Here is a 20891-nt window from a genome sequence, read left to right as displayed (position 1 = left end):
GGGTCCTGTACAGTACACAGTGTCCTAAAAAAGTAACATGGAGCCGCCCTCACCTGGTGTCCAAAAGGAGCAGCTAATCCTGGTACAGGTAAAGAGTACAGAACATGTAATACCTCCCTGCACTATAGGGGGCGCTACCAGACACCAGTCAGTGCATACACTTCAGTAATACAGGTAAAGAGTACAGAACATGTAATACCTCCCTGTACTGTAGTGGGCGCTACCAGACACCAGTCAGTGCATACACTTCAGTAATACAGGTAAAGAGTACAGAACATGTAATACCTCCCTGTACTGTAGGGGACGCTACGAGACACCAGTCAGTGCATACACTTCAGTAATACAGGTAAAGAGTACAGAACATGTAAATACCTCCCTGTACTGTAGGGGGCGCTACCAGACACCAGTCAGTGCATACACTTCAGTAATACAGGTAAAGAGTACAGAACATGTAATACCTCCCTGTACTGTAGGGAGCGCTACCAGACACCAGTCAGTGCATACGCTTCAGTAATACAGGTGTTGTACCAGTGAAATGCCCATTCTGATTGGTCGGTTCTTCGGGCCATTAACACGTTTCACACATCTGGACTGTCCATAGCATTGTATGTTGAGTCTGGTTTCAAGGTACAATGGTCCAGAAAAGACCATTGTATGTTGAAACTATTGTATGGTGAGGCCATTGTAAGTTGAGGGATCCCAGTACTTCAGAAATAAGGGGTTATATCAGTGAAATGCCCATTCTGATTGGTGAGATGTTTCAGCCATTGACATGTTTTAGAGAGCTGGAATCTCCGTAGAATTGTAAGAGGAGGATGGTTTCAAGTTAAATAGAAAAGATTATTTGTATGTTGAAAATATTGTAACTTGAGACCATTTTAAGTTGAGGGATCACTGTATAAAACTAACAGGTCTTTCATGTATGTTATGATTAGAGATGAGTGAACTTACAGTAAATTCGATTCGTCATGAACTTCTCGGCTCGGCAGTTGATGACTTTTCCTGCATAAATTAGTTCAGCTTTCAGGTGCTCCGATGGGCTGGAAAAGGTGGATACAGTCCTAGGAAAGAGTCTACTAGGACTGTATCCACCTTTTCCAGCCCACGGGAGCACCGGAAAGCTGAACTAATTTATGCAGGATAAGTCATCAACTGCCGAGCCGAGAAGTTTGTGACGAATCGAATTTACTGTAAGTTCGCTCATCTCTAGTTATGATCATGAAGCACAAGCCTTCTAGCCACATCACATAGTGGGTCCCTAACATAAAATGGTGTGGTTCTGAGCTGCAACCACTACTGAAACGATACCAGTGCCCTGAGGGACCGGTCCAGTGGCAGAGCAGCCTCAATACGGCAAGATCTAGACCCTGTGCCGCACCACCTCACAGACAAGGCACATGGTAGGTGTTCACATTGGTGTGGTGGTGTGCAGCGGCCATTGTTGGTTTGTCTGCAGCGTAGCCCAAACTCGACTGTCAAGGTCACTGGATTATTCCCCGTAGGCTTGGTGCCGCGGCGATGGTGACCTCCACTCCGCACAACACCAGATTTAGTTTAGAGACCCGCTCTTATCAGGTGGCCTTGATGTTTTGATCTTAAAAGGGGTATTCCAGGAAAAAACTTTTTTTTTTTTTTTTTTTTTATACATATCAACTGGCTCCAGAAAGTTTAAACAGATTTGTAAATTACTTCTATTAAAAAAATCTTAATACTTTCAGTACTTATGAGCTGCTGAAGTTGAGTTGTTCTTTTCTAAGTGCTCTCTGATGACACGTGTCTTGGGAACCAGATTAGAAGCAAATCCCCATAGTAAACCTCTTCTACTCTGTGCAGTTCCCGAGACAAGCAGAGATGTCAGCAGAGAGCACTGTGGCCAGACAGAAAAGAACAACTCAACTTCAGCAGCTGATAATTATTGAAAGGATTAAGATTTCTTTTAATAGAAGTAATTTACAAATCTGTTTAACTTTCTAGAACCAGTTGATATAAAAAAAAAAAAGTTTTTTCCTGGAATACCCCTTTAATTTTGACATTATAAAGTGAAGAAATTAGATCCTAGAACAAGTTGTGGATGTACGGTTACGTGCGCGGCCATGTCGGTGTCACTATTTTTAAGCCTCATACCTCTAGGCTTGGTCCATACTGTGACCAAGCCTAGTATAGCGAGACGTCCTAAGCCTCTACTGTTCATATAGGTAACTTTCCTCTTTAATACCAGTTATAGGCAGCCATTCCAGTACACTTGCCTTCTATCTCATTACACTCTTGACATTGGTAAGGCCGTGTTCACACTCCCGTCACGGTCTCAGTTCTTACTTGATTCAGGATGGAAATGATAATTACAATCCATGTGTTTAACCCTATTGCACGCTGCACAAAAAAAAATAAAAAGATTGCGTTTCTTTTAACAGAAAAAGGTCTCTTCACCGATCAGACACAACCCCACGTCTAGCACTGATCACAATCACAAGTTCACCAGTAAAATCACTACACAGACTAGCTTCACTGTGAGAACAGGTTACATGTTGTCCACAGAAGGGGAGAAGGGAGCAGCTGCAGATAGAGATATGCCAGATCTCAGAGATGATGCTTCTAATAAGTGTTTTACTCTCTGACATTTACAGAAGTAGCATGAAGGAGATTGCATAACAGTAACAAGCAGAGAATCCTGTATTGGGAAGATCAAGGGTACGGAGAGGTGTGCGCCCATCGCTGGTGTGGATAGAGTTCGGCGTTACAAGGTGGCTGCCTGTCACAGATGCACAGAGGGCATCGGAGGTAAAACCAAACAGGTTTATTGGGTAAAATACAAAGACAACGCGTTTCACAAGGGGGAGCCTTGCAAAAGACGTCTCTGTATTTTACCCAATAAACCAGTTTGGTTTTACCTCTGATGCCCTCTGTGCACCTGTGACAGACAGCCACCTTGTAGCGCCGAACTGCGATCCACACCAGCGATGGGCGCACACGTCTCCGTACCCTTGATTCTCCAGACCGCCATCCTCTGCAATGTTCTCTCTCAATAAACCTCATTCACACTTCCCTGAATCAGAACCAGGTTGTTGAAGGTTTTATCTATGAGAAATACATTTCTAATAATTTTAAAATAAAAGTTTCATTCATAAATGTAGTTTTATGCAAAAAAAAAAAAAAAAAAATGTAGGATGCACCATGGGGAGATTTAGCAAAACGTGTGCAGAGAAAAAGTTGACCAATTGCCCATAGCAACCAATCCGATCTCTCTCTTTTCTGATTGGTTGTTATGGGCAACTTTTCCTCTGCACATGTTTAGCTAAATCTTCCCCCCCCTGATTCTAGGAATTCGCATTGATGCTATTTTATAGCCCATAGAAGCCAAAGGGTTGAATTTAAAAACATGTATTGCATTTTGGCATTGTGCCTGTATTTGTTCTATTTGGTAACATCTGTATTTCAGCAGAAAAAGTTCAAGGAGTTTTTTTGGATATGGGGAGGGGAGGGGAGGGGGGGGCATTTTGAAGGGTTACTCAGGGCGATCCCTATGGTGCTGTTGTTCTCCCAAGTGCCTGCCCCCTGGTACTTGGGTCATGCAAGCATAGCGATTGGCTCAGTGGGCAATTCCTGTCCACAAAATGATGTCACAGGAACCAGGACGAAGAGGAAATCAGCAGGGACTGGACGCTCAGGAAAACAGCATTGCCAGGGAATGGATCTGGGTAAGTATACTGTACTTCTATACCTTTTTCTGCCCAACATATCAAACAACCCTCCATGTCCAGAATACCACTTTAATTCTTAAAAAAAAAAAATATACGGGTGAAGAAAAAACATTTTTTTAAAAAAAGAAACCCCAGTGAGACACGTGCATTTAATCCATCTTTTCGCACAGAAGTGTAAAGAAGGGCTGAGGCGGATCATTTGTCTCCTATTTGTCTGGATTAAACTACCGACAAGCGATCAGTTCATGAAGGCAGGAAAGGAGAGGATTGTTGGAGAAAGATAAATTACCAAGTTTCTAATCAGTGCTCGTTCCACTGGTATCTTTATTTTTATTTAGTTCTGCTCCAATGATTAAGCAGAACCCAGAATTTTCTAATTGAGAACTCCAAGGGCGGCAGCCTCCCATTGTATTTGGAGATCACACTGCAGGATTTCCACAGTGGAAAATTTAAATTCCAGAGTCCACCAAGTTAATTATTTCTGTGGAACCTGCTTATAAATGCATTGCCGTCTATGGAGATCGCAGTCCTAGCACCGACTGATTTATTCAGCGCCCACAGCAGACGGAATCTCCGCTAGGAATATCTCCGGGCGGAGATTCCATAATGGGACCCTGGAAACATGGAGAAGCTCAAAATCAGACTGAACCAGATGTATAGCTAGAAATAAATGTAGGCTTTAAAAGGAGTCGGAGCTTTAAACTATGACAATTCTTGCTCCCCAGCCCTCCACTTTGGGATCTCTGCTGACACTTTAGCCAATATTTAGCACGTACTCAAACAACATGGCCCAACCAAATCTCTGGATGATGACATGGGGGGGGGGGGGGGGATGATGTATTTCCCACCCTAGGCTTATAGTTGAGTCAATAACTTTTCCTGGGTTTTTGGGGTGAAATTAGGGGCCTCGGCTTATATTCGGGTCGGCTTATACTCGAGTATATACGGTAAGATTTTTTTTATAGAAAAGAAAAAAAAGTTTTCCACTGGAGTACCCCTTTAAGGAAATCTGACGACACTGATGAGGGCTGGGAAGCAAGGATTATCCTAACACAATGACATACAGATCTATAAACCTTGTGATGGGCTTACCTTACCTAGTCTTCATTCTTGTCCTAGTCACCCAATGGAGGTAGTAGCTGTTCTTCCCACAAGTGATAGGATGGCGAACAGCTTTTCTTTACAAAGTAAAACCTATACCATTCACAAAACTGAAAACCATTGGATGCATAAAGTTTAAAAAAAATAAAAGTACAAAACAATTTTCAATAGAAAAGATACCTTTATCATCCTTAAATTTACGGATAAACATACAATATGTACACATCTGATCAGCATCCCTCAAGCACAATCCTAGACAGACCCTTGTGTCCACATAATAGTGTGTGCATGGAGATGAACAGCAGACTTCTCTATACTGCAAAATAATCTCATAGATAGGGTATATATTCTTGCCACACACTTACCATTAAACAGCTTTATTATTCTCCATTGTCGCTCATGACACAAGGTCGAAGCTTCCAGCTGCGAGATTTGTACAATAAACACAAAAAACAAAAACCTCATCCCCAAACCCCGTTACCCAAACGTCCATCATTTCTAATTTTTATTTATTTTCACACACACCAATGTGCAGAAGCCCAAAGTAAAGCCTCATTAATTGATCTCTTGTGCAGCACAAACCTGCTCTGTTCTTTAACAGTAGAGACTCAATCCACATAATAGGTTAGTAAATAGATATTTATATAAAAAAAAAAAAAATTATATATATGGGTCTAAGGAAGCCACCAATAGTCTGGTACGTTCTGGCAAGATTTCATTACTTTCCATATAGCAATTTTTGTAACTTTTTGGAAACAGGTTAAAAAAAAATAAAAAAATAAAAGATGTAAGTTACAGAGCAGAGAAAGAGAAAGGTCCTTAGATGGGTTAAGTGTACATCCACCGACAATAGTGAACACCCTGCAGTATTGGGAAATGTATATATCTATATATTACTTCACTATTAACTCTCTATGCTGGTCCAAAAAAAATAAAAAATAAATAAAAAAAGTGAGAAATTAAATACTTCGAGCCAAACTATACCCTAATGTGCTGCATCGGTGATCTCAAACCTGTGGCTCTTAAGCAAAACTACAAATCCCAGCATTCCCTGACAGCCTTTACGCTCCTATCCATTAACAGCTGGTTGCAAAACTGGCCTCGTAGGGGTCCAAACTAGTTGCAAAATTACAACTTCCAGCATGTCCTGACCGCCTTTATTTATCAACAGCTGGAAAGCCACAGGTTGTGCAATGACTTTTCATTTAGAGGCTTTATGTTAAAAAAATTACTAGCATAAAAAGTGTGCATTTAAAGGGGTACTCTTTAAATGCACACAACCCGCCCCCTCAATGCAAGTCTATGGGAGGGGTCGTCACGCCCCCTCCCATAGACTTGCATTGAGAGGGCAGGACATTATGTTATGAGGGGGCGTGGCTATGACGTCACACGCTCCCGGTTCCAGCGTTCGGAACAGCTTGTTCCAAACGCTGAGCAGTGGAGTACCCCTTTAACAAGAATAAATTCTGATATATAAAAAATAAAATAAAAACCTGAAAAAAAAACAACAAAAAACAAAACTAGTATAGAAAAAGGTATGGGCAGCAGGCAACTTGACATACACAGGTTTGGTAATGTTGTGATCTTGACTCTTATAGATGCACCCCATTGCTTTGCTACCATCAATGTTTTGGGCGTATTATGCTAAAAGCATCACTGGCAGCAAAGTAGACTCATCTACATCAACATTTGTGTCTAGTTCCATTTTATTCACCAAAGCAATGAGAAGATATATTACAGCAGGGCTAATGTGACGCTCTTGATGTTTTTATAGGTTCCAAGTCATGATTTTTCTTGTGTTTTTTTTTTTTTTCCAAAGACACAATCGACACCAACCCTCTCGATCTTCTGTAGCTGTCTATTACTTTATTTTTAGGATCCTCCAAATCACCCACAATACTTGAAACAAACATGAATGTGAAAGGCCTTGGAGTCCAACAGCAACTACACATGATTCAGAATTTTAAGCCCAATTAAACACGCAAGAACAGAAAAAGGAAACATTTAAAAAGACAATCATTTTACATGTCTGATATTTTTTTTTTTTTAAAGTGATGCCTCAATACCATCTTTGGTACAATAAATAAAAAAAGGAAAAAAATTAAAATAAAAAAATTAAAACAGTACGTTACTATCCACAGAGATATGAAAAAAGGACAGGTTAGTCTTTACATTTTTGAAAGCTTCGAAAAAAAAATAAAAAATAGAAAAAAATAAAAATAAATGAAAATAAAATAAAAACCCTACTGTTACAGCACATAGCGCTGTAAAAGTTTTAATACTGAAGCAAGGGCTTAGCGTCTTACAATAACCCATGAAGATGTGCCATTACTGGTCACACTGAACTTAAGAGGCCGAGATAATATGAGAAAAAAGGGGGAGGGAAAATGCAAATAAAAAAAATATATATTAATTGTAGTGTTAAATCTAGAATTCAGTGTGCAAACAAAAAAGTTGTCAATTTAAACTGAAAGATGACGAGAAAGAAAAAAAAAAGGTGATGGTAGGAAAAAAACGAGACACTGAATTTCTGTATTAATGCACAAGCATTAAAAAAAATAATAATAAAATAAAAAAATGGCTCCTAAAAATCTTTCCTGAAACAGCTAAAACCGACTGAGTACGAAGTCATAAATAAAAGACATGGGGAACCTTTAGGTTTTTAAAAAGCAAAACTGTTAAAGAGTTTTAGCAGCAATTCCAGTTGAGAGAGTGGAGTTAGCAGCCAAGGTTATTCCAGTGAAGTGCATAAATCTGCACCCTAGCAAAGGTTGGTATAAAGTGGGGAGGGGGGCAACACAGGAAATCTGTATGAATGGTTAAAATGGCAGCGTAGGGCAACTGGCACAGACAGTGTTCTGCAGAGTGACGTTTGGCCTGTAAACGAGTTCACTGACGTGCAAAGTAAGTCTGGATTCTCCTGCTTCTTCCGAAGAGGAACTTATGATAGAAATGGAAGCATTGGAAATGTCTTGAAGTCTTTGCACAGGTTAACTTCTACCAGTGTGTCAAAAAAAGCAATAAAAAATAAAATAAAATAAAAAAAAGAGCAGTCCAATTGAAGTCTGTTTAAAACTGCTTCTCATGGGTCAACACACACTTCACACTCCTCTCGTAGTGATTTTTTTTTAATAAATAAACAATTCACATTAACAGCTACACCTTGACATTTTTTTTTGTTTGATGGTTGTGATAAAAGCCAGCTCACCCTTTTCCACAACCCCACCCTGCAGCCTGTCAGCCCTCCTCCGAATTCAGTATTTTTTTCTATTATTGTTATGGCTTTAATTTTACATGAAAGAATCATCAAGAGCTTGCTGCTGTACTCTGAGGGACACAAACGCCTAACATCGCACTCTCTTCAGTTTCCGTCCTGTTTCGGATATGAGGTGGTCCAACCATGCTGGATGTGTTGCTAGAGTAGGGATAATTCAGAGGCACGCCAGTATCGTTATGCCCACTGACTGTTCTAGTCCGAAAAGCAGAAACCCCTAAGTGTAAGTTTGAGGAGCCAAACGGAGTGCAGTCTAAGCTAGGGTGGTGTGGGTGCAATGAAGAGGAAGACTGGGGGTGTCTGTGTCCCAAGCTGAGCTCCATAGACTCTGGGATTTGCGGAGAAGAGGAGGTGATGAGCTGCCGATGGTAGTGTGGCCGGTTAACGTGATGATACAGTGGGTGAGGGTGATGTGGTTCGTTTCCATGAAAATGTTGCGGCTGACTGGGAGTAGGCTTGTGAGGTAAGATCTGAGGGTAGGAATCGCTGTTTGTGATTGGAACATCTGCGCCGGCCCACAGTCTTATCTGTTGCTGAGAATGAGTCTGTGAAAAGAGAATAAAAAAATGCACATTGGAAATTGGGAAACAAAGCCACCTACAGGAGCGTGACATTTCACCTGTAATTAGTCACACATAGAAGTAAACCAAACAAGATTTCCCCCAATGCACCCACTACAGTCTGATAGCTGCTTACAAACAACCCCCAAAAACGCTGCCACAAAATAGCAATTTTACATGGCACTGTACACAATCTGGACAGGAACAATCCATTTCTACCTATGATTGGTGATATTACACATCGATGAGCCAAAGCCCCCACCTACTACGATGACATGTACAATACAGAGACACCATCAATCTTCCATATATAACTAATGGAGAATCCATCCTTGTGTATACAGAGATGTCTGTGCAAACGCTCAACTCCCAGTAGGAAAAGTCTTGTACACACATTAATCATAAAACCCTTCCTCAACACTTTAAACTGTCTATAAGATGCACATCGGACTCTGAAGCGCCTATGAAGGTAGGTAGGTAGGTAGGTATTCATGAGCTAAGACTCTATATAGAACTTATATTGCAGGAAGGAAGGCTGCCAGTATTGATAAAGCCTTTATATCTCACTTGAGTCTCCAGTTAAGTAGTAGTCCACATTATAGCATAATATATGTAAAAGGGGTTATCCAACCTTATAAAACTCATTGCCTATCCTCCACATAGGCTTTTAACCCCTTCCCAACCCATGACATACATGTACGTCATGGGTCGGCTCCCATTCTATAACGCGGGGCCACGGCATAGTCCTGCGTCATAGCGGGTCGGGCCCGGCACCTGGTAACAACCGGGACCAGTGACTAATAGTGCCACGCGCTATTAACCCTTTAGACACGGCGTTCAAAGTTGATTGCCGCGTCTAAAGTGAAAGTTAATAAGTGCCGGTTAGCTCAGGGGACTGTTCGGGATTGCCGGGGTTAAATCACAGCATCCTGAACAGCTGTAGGACACAAGGAGGGTCCCTTACCTGCCTCCTGATGTCCGATCGCCGAATGACTGCTCAGTGCCTGAGATCCAGGCATGAGCAGTCCAGTGGCAGAATCATTGAGCAATGTTATCCTATGGGATAACAATGCTCAAAATGTAAAAGATCAGTGTGTGCAGTGTTCTACTCCCTTATGGGAGCTATAACATTAGAAAAAAAAAGTTAATAAAGATCATTTAACACCTTCCCTAATAAAAAGTAAGAATCACCTCCCTTTTCCCATTTAAAAAAACAAAACAAAAAAAAAACAGTGTAAATAAAAATATGTGGTATCGCCGCATGCTGAAATGTCCGAATTATAAAAATATATCGTTATATAAACCACACGGTCAATAGCGTACGCGCAAAAAAAATTCCAAAGTCCAAAATAGCGTATTTATGGTCACTCTTTATATCATGAAAAAATGAATAAAAAGCGATCAATAAGTCCGATAAATACAAAAATGGTACCGCTAAAAACTTCAGACCATGGTGCAAAAAAAAAAATAACTCCTCATACCGTCCCATAGACAGAAAAATAAAAAAAGTTATAGGGGGTCAGAAGATGACAATTTTAAACGTATACATTTACCTGCATGTAGTTATGAATTTTTACAAAAGTGCGACAAAATCCAACCTATATAAGTAGGGGGTCATTTTAATCGTAGGGACCTACAGAATAAAGGGAAGGTGTCATTTTTACCGAAAAATTTACTGCGTAGAAACTGAAGCCCCAAAAATTTATAAAATGCCGTTTTTTCTTAAATTTTGTCGCACAATGATTTTTTTTTTGTTTCGGTGTAGATTTTAGGGTAAAATGGCTGATGCCATTACAAAGTAGAATTGGTGGCACAAAAAATAAGCCATCATATGGATTTTTAGGTGAAAGAGTTATGGTTTTTTTAAAGGTAAGGAGGGAAAAAAACTAAATTAAATTGTCAGGGGTCTAAGCAAGCACCGCGGTCTCCCCCAACACTTACGAGAAATTGTTCCTACATTGTCCTTGTGGTGCAAGTTGTTGCTGCATTGCTCCATTCACTTCAATGGAATAAAGCTGTAGTACCTTGCACTGCTGCTATAGGGAACACTGAAGAGGCTGCAGAGCACATAGGAGCACATAGGAGCACACATCCCTTTCAAACAGTTGATCCGTGGGAAGGAAGATAGCACATCCCATTTTATAATGTTGGATTACCCCTTCAAAACAAATTCTCTCCCCTAAAAATGTAAAACTCATCCACAACTTCTAGAAATTAGCAATAAAACAAACAAACAAAAAAACTTACCTGTGGACTCTGCATCTCATAATCTGTGTGAGCAACAGCGCTGTTATAGTATCTGTTGCTGTACCGGTAATTGCGGTTATCATTAGAAGAGCCACTTGATCCTCCTGCAGTTAAACAGAACATGTATTAGTAGAGAGTACAACACGTGACATGCAACACAGTGTAGTCAGATAAGATTCTAATGGCAGCTAAAGGCTCCTAGGAGAGAGTGTATGTCCTGTGATAACCTATTCCTATATGCCCTTAAAGGGGTACTCCGCCCCTGGCATCTGGATAGGGGATAAGATGTTAGATCGCAGTGGTCCCGCTGCTGGGGACCCCGGGGATCGCCGCTGCGGCACCCCGCCATCATTACTGCGCAGAGAGAGTTCGCTCTGTGCGTAATAACGGGCGATACAGGGGCCGGAGCAGCATGACATCACGGCTCCGCCCCTCATGACATCACGGCCCGTCCCCTTAATGCAAGTCTATGGCAGGGGGCGTGACGACCGCCACGCACCCTCCCATAGACTTGTATTGACTAAGGTTGGGCCGTGATGTCACGAGGGGTGGAGCCGTGACGTAACGATGCTCCGGCCCCTGTATTGCCCGTCATTACGTGCAGAGCAATCTCGCTCTGCGCAGTAATGATAGCGGGGTGCCGCAGCAGTGGGACCCTGGCGATCTGACATCTTATCCCCTATCCTTTGGATAGGGGATAAGATGTCTAGGGGCGGAGTACCCCTTTAAGAAACCTCTTTAAAATTATGGTTAACATTCGACACTTAAAGGGGTATTCCAGGAAAAAAAACTTTTTTTTTTTTTTAGTATATCAACTGGCTCCAGAAAGTTAAACAGATTTGTAAATTACTTCTATTAAAAAATCTTAATCCTTTCAGTACTTATGAGCTTCTGAAGTTGAGGTTATTCTTTTCTGTCTAAGTGCTCTCTGAGGACACGTGTCTCGGGAACCGCCCAGTTTAGAAGAGGTTTGCTACAGGGATTTGCTTCTAAACTGGGCGTTTCCCGAGACACGTTGGAATGGTGAATGCAAGGGCAGTGGTGGTCCGTAGACTGTTGATAAAGAGACAAAGCAATCAGATCGCTTCTTTTATTTTTTTAGAAGCCTTTTTAAAAATGAAAGAAGGGGTCTGATTGGTTGCTTGGGGCAACTGATCAACTTTTCCCCTGCACAAGTTTTGATGAAAACCAATGAGCAGCTATTATTTTGGATCTCAGTTTCTATAGCTGCTATGAGATACTTAGAGCAGTATTTCCCAACCAGTGTGCCTCCAGCTGTTGCAAAACTACAACTCCCAGTATGCCCGGACAGCCTTTGGCTGTACGGGCATGATGGGAGTTGTAGTTTTGCAACAGCTGGAGGCACACTGGTTGGGAAACACTGGCTTAGAGGGAGATTTATGAAGCTCTTAAACAATTTAAAAATTAAAGGGGTATTCCAGAAAAAAAACTTTTTTTTATATATCAACTGGCTCCAGAAAGTTAATCAGATTTGTAAATTACTTCTATTTAAAAAAAAAAATCTTAATCCTTTCAGTACTTATGAGCTTCTGAAGTTAAGGTTGTTCTTTTCTGTCTAAGTGCTCTCTGATGACACGTGTCTCGGGAACCGCCCAGTTTAGAAGAGGTTTGCTATGGGGATTTGCTTCAAAACTGGGCGGTTCCAGAGACACGTGTCATCAGAGAGCACTTAGACAGAAAAGAACAACCTCAACTTCAGAAGCTCATAAGTACTGAAAGGATTAAGATTTTTTTTATAGAAGTAATTTACAAATCTGTTTAACTTTCTGGAGCCAGTTGGTATATATATATATATAAAAAAGTTTTTTTCCTTCAAAGCTGCACTGCCATCGGTTGCTATGGGCAACGGTCTTTTTTAGACTGCTTCAAAAATCTCCCCTTAGTGTTTGCACCTAGCTGGTTAGCATTGTAACCCTGCAGCACTTAGGTCCTGGTTTTCAATATGACCAAAGGCAGCACCCGCCTAGCATTTGTATGTTTTTCCCTGGTATGTGTGGGATTCCTTCTTATACATTGGTCATCTTCAATCCCATGCAAATAAGGCAAATGGCTTCCTATGCATTGGTACTAGATAAGCAATGGGAAATAAAATAATAATAATAATAATAATAATAATAATTAGTATGTGTATGACCTTTCATCAGCTGTATTTCCATACAGCTAGAAATTTCCATTTTATATGAAGCTTCCAATCAAGATAGTGATAGGACAGAATATATATTCTTTGTAAATAATACAAAAAAAAAAAACTTTTAAGTTAAGTGTAATAAAATAGTCAAAGTGGTAGTCCGTGTACTACAATACATATTTTGTTAGAAAGGTCCCCACCACAAAAAAAAAAAAAATAAATAAATAAATAAAAAAGCTGATCCCATAGCTGAAGCGGTCATCTGCAACCTATCAAAGCAAGCAGCAAGTTTTAAACTTCCTTGCAGCGCACCCAGAGACACAGCATGGAAATGATTGGACAACTTAAAGGGGTACTCCAGTGGAATTTTTTTTTTTTTAATTTTTTTTTTAAATCATCCCGTGCAAGAAAGTTATACAGATTTGTAAAGGACTTCTATTTAAAAATCTTAATCCTTCCAGTACTTATCAGCTGCTGTATACAGAGGAAATTCTTTTATTTTTGAATTTCCTTTCCAGTCTGATCCACAGTGCTCTCTGCCGACACCTCTGTCCATTTTGGGAAATGTCCAGGACTGGATAGGTTTGCTTTGGGAATTTGCTCCTACTCTGGACAGTTCCTGACATGGACAGAGGTGTCAGCAGAGAGCACTGTGGTCAGACAGAAAGGAAATTTAATAAGAAAAGAACTTCCCGCGGAACATACAGCAGCTGATAAGTACTCGAAGGATTAAGATTTTTAAATAGAAGTAATTTACAAATCTGTTTAACTTTATGGCACCAGTTGGTTAAAAAATACCCCTTTAAATCACAACCCCTGGCTCCATTCTAACAAGATGGCAGAAGGGCCCCGGTGGATAGATCCGCGACCGAAAATCAGATAGTTAACCCCCTATCCTGAGAATAGGGGGTAACAACTTTAACTCAGAATTCTAGAATATGTAGTTGTCAGAAAACATGTTTTTGCACCACTGAAAAGTCAGCTGTGGATTCTCTGCAAATTTCACCCACACTGAAAGTGGTAAAAGCTGCAGTGAAAATCCTCCACAAATCCACCAACAGGTTCTGCAGCCGTAGAACATGGACACAGTATGTGAATGGTATCTGTAAAGTATCACCTGTCTGACTGCTACAGATTTTACCTGCACAAACGTTCAGGTAAACTCTGCAGCATTTCTGTCCCATATAAAGTAGAATACCACTAAAACAAGATGGTCTCATAAGGTCTAAATCAGTGTTTCTCCATCAACTAACTGGTCTATACAATCCAGAAATTAAACTGATTACAGAAATTTTGAGTTCAAATTTGCGTGCAATTTCTTTAGAAATATAATTAAATACATTGATCATATACATCAAAATAAACAAATATGGGTGGCTGTGAGCTCAGATTTTTTTACCCTGGTCATAGTAGTCTCACTCCGCAGCCATCTATTAGCCTCATAGCAACTGGGAGAAAGGAAGCCCTGACTACTACACAGCAACATATAGGGGGAGATTTATCAAAACCCGTCCAGAGGAAAAGATGCTTAGTTGCCCATAGCAACCAATCAGATCGCTTCTTTCATTTTTTAGAGGCCTTTTAAAAAATTCAAGAAGTGATCTGATTGGTTGCTATGGGCAACTGGGCAACTTTTCCTCTAGACAGGTTTTCATAAATCTCCTCTATAGTTTTCAGTATTTTTTATTTTCTTGTGACCAGGAGAACATGCTACAGGAGAGGTTTCATGGTAGGATACAAATTTGTTAAAGGGGTACTCCAGTGAAAAACCTTTATGTATTATTTTTTTTAAATCAACTTGTGCCAGAAAGTTAAACAGATTTGTAAATTACTTCTATTAAAAAAAATCTTAATCCTTCCTGTACTTATTAGCTGCTGAATACTACAGCGCAAATTCTTTTCTTTTTGAAACACAGAGCTCTCTGCTGACATCACGAGCACAGTGCTCTCTGCTGACACCTCTGTCCATTTTAGGAAGTGTCCAGAGTAAAAGGAAATCCCCATAGCAAACATATGCTGTTCTGGACAGTTCCTAAAATGGACAGAGGTGTCAGCAGAGAGCACTGTGCTCGAGATGTCAGCAGAGAGCACTGTGCTCGAGATGTCAGCAGAGAGCTCTGTGTTTCAAAAAGAAAATAATTTCCGCTGTAGTATTCAGCAGCTAATAAGTACAGGAAGGATTAAGATTTTTTTAATAGAAGTAATTTACAAATCTGTTTAAACTTTCTGGCACCAGTTGATTTAAAAAAAAAAAGTTTCACCGGAGTACCCCTTTAAGTTTTACTAATTTTTTAGAATAAGGAATATTTCGGTCACTGCTGCAGCCCCTAGATCAGTGGTCTCCAACCTGCGGACCTCCAGATGTTGCAAAACTACAACTCCCAGCATGCCCGGACAGCCAACGGCTGTCCGGGCATGCTGGGAGTTGTAGTTTTGCAACATCTGGAGGTCCGCAGGTTGAAGCCCTAAATAGTTATGTTACATATGCATTCCACTCAACTTTGGAAATGGGTTCTGCCCAGAAGGAACAGTTTACTAGAGACGAGCGAACTTACAGTAAATTCGATTCGTCACGAACTTCTCGGCTCGGCAGTTGATGACTTTTCCTGCATAAATTAGTTAAGCTTTCAGGTGCTCCCGTGGGCTGGAAAAAGGTGGATACAGTCCTAGGAGACTCTTTCCTAGGACTGTATCCACCTTTTCCAGCCCACCGGAGCACCTGAAGGCTGAACTAATTTACGCAGGATAAGTCATCAACTGTCGAGCCGAGAAGTTCGCGACGAATCGAATTTACTGTAAGTTCGCTCATCTCTACAGTTTACAATTCCAATTACTCGCTGGGTCCACACATACTAATTAACAATTACAGTAAAACCTCTCTGGAAGACCACCCCTTATCCACACTAGATTTTCTGTAACAGATTTTCAGTCCACTTATACAGAATGCATAGTGCCCATTTTCTCTGAGAAGACCACCACCCACAGACGACTTATTGAGTTCAGTTTTGGGTGGTCTTCTTAAAGAGGTTTAACTGAATCTAGTATTATTTCTCTATAACTAAGCAAATTTTTAAGCCACAACCTAAAAGTAGCCACACATCAATAAGGGGGGTGACAATGCTAGAACTCCGTACTCTTGTAACCACTGCTGTCAGTGTCAGTCTATATAAGCCCTGACAGCACATACTTTGTCCTGCTGCCAGAGGCTTTTTTTAGGATCATGCAGACCCAAGTTAACAGGGTTGGATTAAGGTCTTCCAACAAGTCTTTAAGACATTAGATTTCATTTAGATCTTCCATTTCAGTTTGAGAACGCCAAATGAGTGTTGCACTGCTTTTCCTTTTGTAATGTATTTTTTTTACCATGCATTATCCCCAGCACGGCATCCAATATTACCATAGGCTGCATATGCAATACCTCACCTGAGCTGGACACAGAACTAGTTGTACTGGTTGAGTGACTATGATCCATTGCAGGGCTTGTAGAGTTACTGTTACTTGTATTTGTCCCTTCATCTGTCGTTTTCTTGAAGAAATTGTGCTGGAGCGCATAAAAAGGGGTAATCCTAGTTTTAGGGTCATAATCCAACATCCGTAAAATTAAATCTTTAAATTTGAGATAATCGGATGGCGAATGTCCCTGTTCTCCTGCTCTGCGTCCACCAGGACCACCGGTTTCTACACCCAGAACTTCATGGAGCCTACGAGTTCCTGGCACTTTGTAGTCCTAAAACACAGTACAAACAACAGATTACACATTATATATACAATGGAACAAAAAAAAAAAAAAAAAAAAAAAAATGTTATTTTCTATCCACTTCAAATGAAAAGAAAAAATAAATACATAAAATTATATTTTTATATATCCTGAAATTAATATTGCTTTAGGGTACGTTCCCACACGGCGTATTTGCTGCTGCGTATTTTATTTTCCCTGTTGAAGTCAATGGGTAGGAAAATACGCAGCAGCAAATACACAGCAAGTATGCAGCAAAATACGCCGTGTGGGAACGCACCCTTAATGGCCAGATAGCTCTCAGTCATAACCTAGTCATCAACTGCTCATGTGATCAAAGAAAATCAAATACTTTCATCATCTTGCAGAATCACATAGATTTACCTTCTTGATATCTTTATTTTTCTTTACAGTCCACGTTCCCTCAGGAAGTTTGTCAAAGTATTTTCGTGCTTTTGGGGCCTGATCCAACATGTGGTTTGGGGGAGTTCCCAGCACTTCTACTATTTTGTTCATCTGGTCCACCTTTTTTATGTAAAAAATAATTTTATTAGTGTATTAACTTCACAAATGGGAAAAAATTGAGATGAGCGAACTTACAGTAAATTCGATTCGTCACGCACTTCTCGGCTCGGCAGTTGATGGATTTTCCTGCATAAATTAGTTCAGCTTTCAGGTGCTCCGGTGGGCTGGAAAAGGTGGATACAGTCCTAGGAAAGAGTCTCCTAGGACTGTATACACCTTTTCCAGACCACGGGAGCACCTGAAAGCTGAACTAATTTATGCAGGAAAAGTCATCAACTGCCGAGCCGAGAAGTTCGTGACAAATCAATTTACTGTAAGTTCGCTCATCTCTAGAAAAAAGCACTAAAATTGAGGATTACTTTTAAAGGCTGATTCATCCATTCATACAGATGAACAGTACATACAATGTATTCATTCACTACAAAATAGCCCTTTAAAATTCAAAGTAAACCCACACATATACACATACATATCTACAAACAAACACATAAAGACAAAATAAAGAATAGTCAGGAGCACAAAACAACATGGTAATACTGTAGACTGCATATTTACAACCCCTCATAAGTAAAACACAGAAATATCACAATTTCTTACCTCATTGGATCCGCTGAATAAAGGTTCTCCTGTGTGCATTTCCACCAAAATACACCCTAAAGACCACATGTCTATTGCCAGGTCGTACGGCATCCCCAGTAACACCTCAGGTGACCGATAGAAGCGGCTCTGAATATACTGGTAGATCTTTAAAATAATAATAACTGTGGTTACTAGTGAGTTCGATTTATTTTCTCTTGTTTTTCAAACACTTACAGGATACATTAACACATTTACTATGCCACATGCTCCAAAACTGTTGTGCAAAGCAATTGACACACATTATGCTGTGTTTGCCCACAAAAAACAAATACTTTCTTGCTTAACAAAACACATATACTACCAGGGAATTGGCCTAAAATTTTGTGCCATGCACCAAAATTATAGTGCCTTACCTTTCCCTGGTGTGATCGAAAATGCAACAGAGCAAACTTATCCTAGACAGCCTATAGATTAACCAAATTTATCAGCCAGCCAAAGCCATTGTTATAAATCTGGCACATTTGTAGTCTTTCACTATCCTAGAATCGAACAGTTCTAGTAAATTCCAACGTGGTTTTTATGTCAGTTTGATGCTTTTAGTTTATAAAAGCAAAGTCTTCCCTTCCTGGAGCTGATGGTGGTTGTCAAACCTATAAAACTGCCTATTTCTCAGCCAGGGAGAGGGGGTTAACAGTACATAAACGCGATGTCTGTGCCCCCTCAATAGCAATGGGGAAACCGTGAGCCGCGGTTCCTGAGTCCCCACCTGAAAACAGGAAAGAAAAAGGAATAAAAAAACTAACGTCTCCTAATCCTAGGAAAATAAAAAATATGAGACCTGGTCTGGGGAGAACTCCAGACCATGTCCACCTCCTTAAGACATTAAGCTAAAACTGGTTACCTCAGGCGCCTGTGGGCGGGTATACCCTGCTGGGAGGAGCAGACTTTTCTTGTTGCCATAGTGTCAAGCCTCCTAGTGACAGCAGCATACACCCATGGTCTGTGTCTCCCAATGGAGCCGATAGAGAAAAGGGGGAGTCGAGCTGGCCAAGTGCCACAGCATGGCTTACTTTCTTGCTTGCCCTCGCCTCCCAGCCCCTTGACTGACATACAGGCCTTTGTATGCAAATCAAGAAGGGTCTGGGCAGGTGAGATAAAGTGCCAGGCAGTAAAAAATAAATAAAAAGGTGATTCTACAACTATGGCAACCACCATCAGCTCCAGGAAAAGTACTGTTTGTATTTATAGCTTCACAGCTTTCCAGCATTGTCTGCAGCTCTTAGCAGCAAAGAGTCAAAACACTCATAAAAATCCGAGGCCGATTTAAAAAATGAGTATTTCGGTGCAAAATCTGCATCAAAATTCACGTGGAATCTATGTCGCAATACTCAAGTGTGGACAAGGCCATACTGTGAGCAATACTGGTCTTTCACAGGGCAACCTAAGCAGGTGCCTAGTGTGACTGGATTCATCATATATGCCAGTGGTCTCCAACCTGCGGACCTCCAGATGTTGCAAAACTACAACTCCCAGCATGCCCGGACAGCCGTTGGCTGTCCGGGCATGCTGGGAGTTGTAGTTTTGCAACATCTGGAGGTCCGCAGGTTGGAGACCACTGATATATACAATCATAAATACAATGATTCTGAACCCTTTGTACGCTGGCTTCATGCCCATTTCACCAAAAGCCAATAATCAGGTTAGAAAATTAATCCTTTGAGCAATTTTCATGAAAGGTTCCATCCTGAAATCCATAAGATGCCATTCTGACCAACTATCTACGAGGTATCAAGCAGTCCCACTACGTGAGAAGTTTTAAAGTTTACCAGCAAGAGACTTCCCTAGATGAGACCTACCCTTTGTCCAAGCTGACAGGAGCTGCCAAAGTCCACGATTTTGATGGCACTGCGTTTTGGGTTACATAGAAGAATATTCTCGGGTTTCAGGTCGCAATGAATGATACTGAGCTCAGGAGTGGCCAAGAAGAGCAAAGCGGTGCAGAGTTGCTGAGCAAACTTTCGGGTCAGGTTTAGAGAAACGCCACGGAAGTTTGTATTTCTTAAAAGGTCGTATAAGTTGTAAGACAGTAGCTCGAACACCAGACAAAGATGGTTCCGAAACATAAAGTGCCGTTTTAAATGCACTACAAAAGGAAAAGAACACAATTGTGACTACTTTTTACAACACAGAACATAGTCAACATTGTATAGCTGTATTAGAAATTCGCACACACAATGGAATATATGCAAGTTTTAGGAAAAGTGGTAATTTACATTTTTCTATTGAACAAGTAAGGTGTTGCATGTAACTATACATGGAGATGCATTCTAATTTTCTAAGAAAAAGGGTAAAATACATAAAGCCCTCCCAAGCAAATAAAACACTGGCCTCAAGGCTTCAGATTTTCATTAGCCCATTATTAAAGAGGACCCGTGGCCAATCCTACCCACCCAAAAAAAAATTGTGATTTTATGCTTGTTACGTATTTTATGAAAAGAATTAAAAATCCAATGGAAGAAGCCAAAACAATAGCAAAAATACTGCATAAATAAATGTGGTCAAGGAAAGTTTATGTAAAAATCATAACAACAGAGAACACAATCTATGTAAGTATGGATACACACACCCAAAAATGTAACTTTATTTCCGAGAAATCAAATATTTATTCAACACTTACCTATGTAATACTTCATTTCGGTGTCATGTTTGTTCATAAGCTCAAGTAGTCGCAGCTCTATCTGGGCCTGGTTTAAAAAAGCCTTCTTATTTTTTATGATTTTAATGGCTACCCATTCTTGATCATGGTGATCATATGCCTTCACCACCTGAAAAAGACAGCAGGGTATAAACATACTATAAAATTGTAAATCTGGAGGGGAAAAAATAAAAAAAAAAAGATGGGGAGATTTTTCAAAACCTGTCCAGAGGAAAAGTTGCTGAGTTGCCCATAGAAACCAATCAGATCGCTTATGATTTTTTAAAATGCTTCTGAAAAACGTAAGAAGCGATCTGAATGGTTGCT

The 20891-nt window shown here is 40.4% G+C and overlaps 1 protein-coding gene across 5 annotated transcripts in view; it reads right to left on the bottom strand.

Moving 5' to 3' along the window:
• Nucleotides 1–6587: 6587 nt before the first annotated feature.
• Nucleotides 6588–20891, bottom strand: part of LOC130294527 (dual specificity tyrosine-phosphorylation-regulated kinase 1B-like) — a 113947-nt gene continuing 99643 nt past the window's right edge. For all 5 annotated transcript variants that reach the window (XM_056544457.1, XM_056544456.1, XM_056544458.1 and 2 more), the window contains 7 exons: nt 20547–20694; nt 19726–20012; nt 17888–18034; nt 17150–17290; nt 16453–16756; nt 10881–10984; nt 6588–8618 (listed from right to left, as the gene is read on the bottom strand). In XM_056544457.1, coding sequence (XP_056400432.1) covers nt 8106–8618; nt 10881–10984; nt 16453–16756; nt 17150–17290; nt 17888–18034; nt 19726–20012; nt 20547–20694 — 1644 coding nt within the window. In that variant the 3' untranslated portion in view covers nt 6588–8105. The remainder of the gene's footprint in view (nt 8619–10880; nt 10985–16452; nt 16757–17149; nt 17291–17887; nt 18035–19725; nt 20013–20546; nt 20695–20891) is intronic.

Source organism: Hyla sarda, chromosome 10, assembly GCF_029499605.1.
Source record: "Hyla sarda isolate aHylSar1 chromosome 10, aHylSar1.hap1, whole genome shotgun sequence".
Lineage (NCBI taxonomy): Eukaryota > Metazoa > Chordata > Amphibia > Anura > Hylidae > Hyla > Hyla sarda.
Note: the sequence above shows the minus strand (reverse complement) of the source record. Positions and strands in the feature narration are given on the sequence as shown.